Here is a 7,781-nt window from a genome sequence, read left to right as displayed (position 1 = left end):
CAGTCGGTTACAATTAGAGCAAAGCTGATTTTTGCCCCATATATTTTTTGCTTGGGGGCAGGCATGCAGGCAGTGTGTTAAAAATTGAAGGGGGTTGAAATCAGGGAAGCTACCGCAACTGACACCAGCTAAGTCTTTGGTCCACCATGTTACCCTACATGGAGAAAATGAATAGATGCGCGGAGCATTCAGTTGAATGCTTCTGTCAGCGTTCTCAGCTGGCCCCTGCTGCCCTCCACCCCTTCCCTGACTCGTGTGTGCATATGTGTGTGTGTGTGTGTCTGAGCAAGTGTGTAAGAGTGTGCACGGGCGCGGTGAGTGTCACTTGGCTGAAAAGGGACACATCATTTTCATACCCCGAACCCCGATGGCCTGTTCCCCCTGGCTCCCGTGTTTCCTGGGGGGATAGGAAGAGAGACACATGACTCACACCGCTCCCCAATTAACAGTCACACATACCCGCACATATGGAGCCCTCCCCACTGCCTGCGAACCTCAGCGATGAACCAGTCCCCATTGAGAATCCCTCAGGCTTTTGACAGAGAACCCCTTTCAAATGAAGCAATGCTCATTAATTAAATGCTTCCTCCATTAGCACACAGAGAAGTCCCGGCTGTTAACAGAGGCGCCCTTCCATTAGGGTGACCTGCAAGGGGGGCGGGGGGGAGGAAATGGGCTCCTGCACCTTTATGATGGATGAGGCCAAAAAAGCTTTAAAAAAAAAGAAGAAATGTTTTCTGCTTGTTTTTTACATTAAAAAAAACTCATCAACATCATTACCATTTCTGGTATGAGGTAGCACCCATAGGCCCCAGGCAGAACTGCAGCCCCATTGTGCAGGGCGCTGCACAGCTACAAACCAAAAGCTAATCCCTGTCCTAACGAGTTTACAGTCTGGAGTTGTCAGGTGAGGCAGTGGGAGCCAGCACCCTCACTACTTTTAAGATGGTGCTTAATACGTGTATGAAGGGGATTATCTGCCAGGGTTGCCTGTGAAAATAGGGGACTGGACGTGATGACCTGGGAGGTCCGTTTCAGTCCCACATCCCTAATTCAGGTCCTGTCTAGGCTGGAAGACTCTATGGTGACAGGAGATCTAGTGAAACAGTGACATCACAAGAGCTGAGCAATTAAAAGGGTAGGGATTTTTTAGACACACTGTTAAAACTCTGTCTTTGTCAGCACCTGTTTAACTCTGATGCCTAACGAATGTTTTGAAGAAAGGAATCCATTGTTAATAAACCACCCCATTAAGTTATTCCTGCTCACAGTACACATCCCTGAGTCCTCCCAAAGGTAACACCACAGAAGATCAGACTTTATGGCTGAAATTTACAAAAGAGCTCAATTCTTATTTAGGCACCTAAATACATGGGGCAGGTTGGGTGCTGAGGACTTTACTTACATGCCTATCCCTGTATGGGTGCTGAGCGCTTTTGTCAATCTGGCCTGGATTGTGTGTGCTGAAGAACTGGAAATCTGTCCCTGAGCTATTTTTAAAATTCCTGATATTAATAAGGTAAAAAACTAAGGAGAAATTAAAAAAAAAAGGTTTTAAAGTGAGGGAGGGGGGAATGTTCAGGGTTGTTGTTTTTTCCCTCCATCATAAAGAAGCAAAAACTATAAAAGGCCCAAGGCTAAATGCAGGTCAATGGTACCATAAGAGGCCCTGTCAAGAGAGACGACCAATTAACAGGGAGCCCCTCGTTAAAAGACGCCCCCTCCTGTGTTTTAAACACAAAGGCCTCGTGAAACCCCCCCACCCCGCTCCCTTAACTCATCATCATAACTTAAGACATAAATATAATTCTTACATTTCTAGATTAAATACACGGGGGAGGGGAGGCGGGGGAGGAGGGGAAGGTGGAAGCTCCTCTTGGTATCTCCGTATAGTGACTGGTGGCCCTCCTTTGTAAAGTGGGTGGAGGACGACATGGGTTCTTTGTATCCTCCCCTCCCCCATCTGACCTGAGGGCAAAGGTTCTGATGCACCATTTAGGGCCCGATCCCGGCAGGGGCTGAGTTCCAGGGCCCCAATCCATCAATGCACCCGCTGAACACCAAACTCATGAGTAGTCCCATTGGCTTTGCAGGATCAGGTTCCCATTGCCCAGGATCAAGCCCTCACGGGGTTGCCCCAACTGGGAGATGATTCCTCCCACACACACACACTTTGGTCAACCTTAAGTAACTCCTTAGGAAGATGGTGCCAGTGGCTTTGCGAGCGATCCCGGCCAGGTAGGACAAAAGGCTCAGTAAGTCTATTCACGGCAAAGAAAACAACATGACCTGGGGATTAGGTTCAAATCCCAGCCTCTGCTCCATGTGACCTTGCATCAAGGTCATTTAACTCTCCCATGCCTGGGTGGAGCAGAAAGCAAGGGTTCCAAGAGGATCCTGTCAAAGAACCCAATAGGTGTCTGCATCTGAGCCGCCACTTCCCCCAGGAAATAAATTATCTCAGTGAGAGGGGGAACTAAACAGGAGGAGGAAGAAGAGGAGGCTGGAGGAGAAGCTCCACCCCTAGGTTAGATCTCCAGCAAGCTGCTTTGCTCAGGGCTGGTGGTGTCTTTGTCGTCGTTGGCCAACCCATCCTGCAAGGCTGCGCCTGGAGAGCCACCGCCGGTGGCTGTCTCCTCCCTTTCGGCTTCGCCCTCGGCAGGCTTGGCTGCCCCCATCTCGGTGTGGGTCTTCTGGTGCTTGCTGAGGTGGTCGCTGCGGGTGAACCTCTTGTTGCAGAGCAGGCAGGTGAACTTCTTCTCCCGGGTGTGGGTGCGGACATGACGTTCCAGCTCATCTGAGCGGGTGAAGCGCTTGCCACAGAAGAGCCAGTTGCAGACAAAGGGGCGCTCGCCTGTGTGCCACCGCAGGTGGGCCTTGAGGTGGGAGGCCTTGCCGTAGACCTTCCCGCAGCCCGGGATGTGGCAGCTGTGGATGGGCTTCTTCCGCAGGCTGGCGGCTGAAGCCCCGAGCCGCTCCAGCTCCTGGCAATTGGGGCAGTCGCACGTCGAGCGGCCGGTGCTGCTGCTGAAGGTGCTGCCACGCGGGGCCTTCAGTCCGATCCCGCCTTCCATCAGGGAGTTGTTGGCCACAGGCTTGGGCTTGTACATCTCCTGGGACAGCATGTGTTGGCTGGAAGGGAGGAGGTGAGAGGAGGAGGTGATGCCCACGGCCGGGTACGGGGCAGGGTTCAAGGTGGTGAAGTCGGAGCTGTAGCTTGGCAGCTGGGGGCTCAGGGATGTCTGGGCCGGCACAGGCTGAAGGGAGCCCTGGAGGCCGTCCGACTGGGGCTGGGCACTCAGCCAGTTGGTATTGGAGTGCACGTCCCACCAGGAGGCTGTGGCATTGCTGGAGCTGCTGGAGATCCCAGGATGGATCCCAGCTTTGTACCAGGAGCCGTAAGGGTGCGCCATATCCAAGGAGGTGTAGACACTGGGAAGGCACTCGGCCGAGGGGTGGCCCTTGGACACCAGGAGGGATGAGGGGTCCTGAGAGCCGGAGGAAGCTGGAAAGGAGTGGGAGAAGGGGCTGTAGTCATTGCCATAGGTGGTGGAGGCTTGCGGGCTGGCCGAGGAGGACATCAGCCCGTTGCCACTGGGGAAGGCGGCCGTGTAGGAATCTCCCATGGCCTCGGAGCTGCGGAGCTTGGGGCTGGACTGCTCGGCTCCCAGCTGGTACAGTTTCTTCCCCAAAAGGTTCCCCGCTTTCCCCGGCGTGGCCGAATCCCTGATTGGACTGGAGCCTCCAAATTTATTGCAGGTGGCTGTTAGCATAGCCAGGGGGCTGGAGCCATAGCGAGCGTCCTCCTGCAGGGAGGGAGAGAGGAGGGCAAGGCATCAGCAAAGGGAGACAGGATTGGCATGGACTCAGTGAGGCCTTCAGCAGCTAGGTTTGTACCAGGCCAGGCTGATTCAAGGGGCCAGGACATGGGGCAACACAAATGCAACACAGATTCAGAGATTCATAGATATTAAGGTCAGAAGAGACCATTACGATCATCTAGTCCGACCTCCTGCACTACGCAGGACACAGAATCTCACCCACCCACTCCTGCGAAAAACCTCTCACCTATGTCTGAGCTATTGAAGTCCTCAAATCGTGGTTTAAAAACTTCAAGGAGCAGAGAATCCTCCAGAAAGTGACCTGTGCCCCATGCTACAGAGGAAGGCGAAAAACCTCCAGGGCCTCTTCCAATCTGCCCTGGAGGAAAGTTCCTTCCCGAACCTAAATATGGTGATCAGCTGAACCCTGAGCATGTGGGCAAGACTCACCAGCCGGATACCCAGAAAAGAATTCTCTGTAGTAACTCAGATCCCACCCCATCTAACATCCCATCACAGGCCATTGAGCCTATTTACTATGAATAGTTAAAGATCAATTAATTGCCAAAATCATGTTATCCCATCATACCATCTCCTCCATAAACTTATCGAGTTTAATCTTAAAACCAGATAGGGCTTTTGCACCCACTGCTTCCCTTGGAAGGCTATTCCAAAAGTTCACTCCTCTGATGGTTAGAAACCTTCGTCTGATTTCACGTCTAAACTTTCCAATGACCAGTTTATATCCATTTGTTCTTGTGTCCACATTGGTACTGAGCTTAAATAATTCCTCTCTCTCTCCGATATTTCTCTCTCTGCTATATTTATAGAGAGCAATCATATCTCCCCTCAACCTTCTTTTAGTTAGGCTAAACAAGCCAAGCTCCTTGAGTCTCCTTTCATAAGACAGGTTTTCCATTCCTCGGATTATCCTAGTAGCCCTTCTCTGTACCTGTTCCAGTTTGAATTCATCCTTCTTAAACATGGGAGACCAGAACTGCACACAGATGCAGCACAATAGGGATAAGCTCCCACTGGGAACAAAGGAGACTCTCCCCCATGTCATTGAGAACAATGGAGAATCACCCCACATCCCCAGGATCTTCATTTAGCTGAGCCACTGCGGTGCCACATGGGAGTTGTAGTTCGGTGCCTCCTGCTCCCATTCTCTGTTATGGACTGTGCTCCACAGAGACACTACATCTCCCATGATGCCTTGAAGTCATGGGATTCCTATGATGCCAGCCAGCATCTGACTGTGGTGCATCATGGGAGATGTAGTTCAGCCAGCAAGCCATGCCCAAGAAGGAGAAAGAGGGCATGAGGCACCCAGAAGGCACCGCAGTGGTTCGGGCAGATGCAGATTAATGTCAAACTGACCCTAAACTAAATATTTCTTTTGATTTTTCCAACAGATTTAAAAAAAAAAATTGGCTCAGTCAACATTTTCCCACACAAAATTTCCATTTTGCAGAAACCACATTTTCCGTCAAAGATACATTCCAATGTTAAAATTCCCAACCAGCTTCGTTGTTTCATAGTAATTGGAACACCGCCCTACCCACCAAATGGTGCCTTGTGGGAGTTGTAAATTCAGGTGTCTGACACCCCCATTCTGCCCCCTATGGACTGGGCTCCTCAGCTGAACTAACTTCCCATGATGCACAGCAGTCATGGGAACTAACTTCCTACGATGCATCATAGCAGCCCACAAAGATGATTGGGATTTTCAATGAGAATTGAGTTAGGCACTCAATTCCCACTAAAAGAAAAGGAGTTCTTGTGGCACCTTAGAGACTAACCAATTTATTTGAGCATGAGCTTTAGTCTCTAAGGTGCCACAAGAACTCCTTTTCTTTTTGCGAGTACAGACTAACACGGCTGTTACTCTGAAACCTGTCAATTCCCACTGAATTTCAATGGGATTTGGGAAGTTACAATGTTGCCAACTCTCTTGATTTTAATCACAAATCATAAGATATTTTATGTTTATCCTAACGCCCCAGCTCCTGGAGTCATGTGATTAGGTCGGAATCTCAAATACATCTAAGTCCCTTACCCTCCTCTGAAAATCCCTGCCTTAGAAAATATATAGTGTGACTCATAGATGCATACATTTTAAGGCCAACATGCATCATTAGATCACCTCTAACCTCCTCTATGTCACAGGCCAGAGAATTTCACCCAGTCCCCTCTGTATTGAGCACAATAACTTGCATTTGACTAAAGCACAATCCAACAGAGACAGAGAAAAAATGAAGAGGTAGAAGCCAAGGAGAGTCTGTGATGCAGAGAGATACCAGGAGACTGCTCCAAGCAGCAGGAGATGCAGAGTAAAACATTCTCACACCAACAGTGTAAAGAGAATGTGGGACAGGAGGCAAATGCTAACCGAGAAGAGAGACTGAGAACTAGAGGTGGGCAGGCTTTCCCATATCTCGAGAGTTTCTGAGATTTCCAAATGTTTTCCCATTCTGAATCAGGATGAAAAATTGAAATCTCAAAAATTTTGGCAAACCAACAACCTGAAAAAATGTCAGATTGATTTTGACCTTTTATTAACCCTTTACTTTTTTTTTAAAAGTATAAATGCACCAAAATTTTGCAATGAAAAGTTGTTTCGAACTGAAAAACAAAACTTTTCATTTCAAAAATGTCGACGCTTCTATTTTCAATTTGTTTTCAATTCGGAAGATTTGTCGTAATCAATCCTTTCCCAGGAGCAGATTTCGTTTTTGACAAATCAGCATTTTCTGGTGAAAAAACATTCCCAATCAGCTCTAGTGAAAACAGAACACGTGAGATGTGGACAGGGCTTGGACTGGGCAGGTACGTGGCCATACAGCATACTTGTAGCTATCCCAAATTGCCTTCCTGCTCTCAAGAATCTCACGTTTTCGGCGCAGTTACTATGTGTAACTGACACAGCCCCATCTGCCTGAATCTGCAGAGAGCCTGAAACAACAGCTGGGTGAGGTGTGAACTCTCTGAATAATAGTTCTGAGAGGTGTGGGCCAAGCCTATCATGCGGGTGGAACTTGGAAAATTCCCACCAATGTTTCTCTTATTCTCATGTAGCCACTGGTTGTGGGGGCAGATATTCAAGGGCTCACCAGAGGTGTCAATCTGAGAGGGGTGACTCCACAATCAGGACCAGATTTCACATAGAGTTTAGCCCTCAATTAGCACCAGAGAGGCTGAGACCTTTGGTGCCTAAATGGGAGCTGAGATGTCTTGGAAATCTGGTCTAGAGAGTGTGGCAGGATGGCTAGGGGTTAATTGGGAACCGGAGCCTAACTGCATGGGGCGGGTCTGCTTGTCAGTTTCTTCAGATCTGGGTCTCACCGAGTAGCTTGACTAATTGGCATCGCCACGCCTTGCATCCAGCCCCTGTTCTTGCTCTGGGTGGTGCAGTTCCTCTGATCTTAAAAAATTGCTTCTCGCAGAGATGGGCTTGGCCAAAGGAACTGATCTGAGCAGCAGCACGAGTGGCTGTGGTTCTGCCCCAGTCTGGAACTCAGCCCCTCTGCTGTTCCAGCCCTGGATTACCCTCCCTGGGCACAGCTCTGCTGATGCCCCTCGATCCCCACGGTCCGCTATGGGGCCTTCTGCGGACATGCTCCTTACTCCTGGCTTTCTTCTCCCCACTGCTCTTCCAAACCTGCGACCACCCTAGACACACAGCTCTGCTGGTACACCTCACTCCTTAGTCCAGTCCTGATCCTGAGATAGCTCAGAAGTTAGTAAACAAACCAGAGCTATAGTTTCACTCCAGGGTCCTTACCCAGCAAATCTCCCAGCACGAGCCTAGTCTCATGCCTCTGTCCAAGCCACATTTCAGCCATCAGCAAGTTCTACGACTTGACGTTATCCTTGTAAATGAATAACATTCTAGCCAATAGAAAAGGAGGACTTGTGGCGCCTTAGAGACTAACCAATTTATTTGAGCATAAGCTTTCG

At 49.5% G+C, this 7,781-nt stretch overlaps 1 protein-coding gene across 1 annotated transcript; it reads right to left on the bottom strand.

Annotated features, from left to right (window-relative positions):
- Positions 1 to 2,528: 2,528 nt before the first annotated feature.
- SP7 (Sp7 transcription factor) lies at positions 2,529 to 3,821 on the bottom strand. Its single transcript, XM_077838769.1, has one exon. It carries the CDS (start codon positions 3,771 to 3,773, stop codon positions 2,529 to 2,531), a length of 1,245 nt encoding a protein of 414 aa, XP_077694895.1. The 5' UTR covers positions 3,774 to 3,821.
- Between the last annotated feature and the right edge of the window lie 3,960 nt (positions 3,822 to 7,781).

The sequence above is a fragment of the Eretmochelys imbricata genome, chromosome 20 (assembly GCF_965152235.1).
Source record: "Eretmochelys imbricata isolate rEreImb1 chromosome 20, rEreImb1.hap1, whole genome shotgun sequence".
NCBI classification, from domain to species: domain Eukaryota; kingdom Metazoa; phylum Chordata; order Testudines; family Cheloniidae; genus Eretmochelys; species Eretmochelys imbricata.
Note: the sequence above shows the minus strand (reverse complement) of the source record. Positions and strands in the feature narration are given on the sequence as shown.

Coding starts and splice junctions, on each gene's coding strand:
- SP7 (XM_077838769.1), bottom strand. CDS start 3,773: ATGCTAACAGCCACCTGCAATAAATTTGGAGGCTCCAGTCCAATCAGG.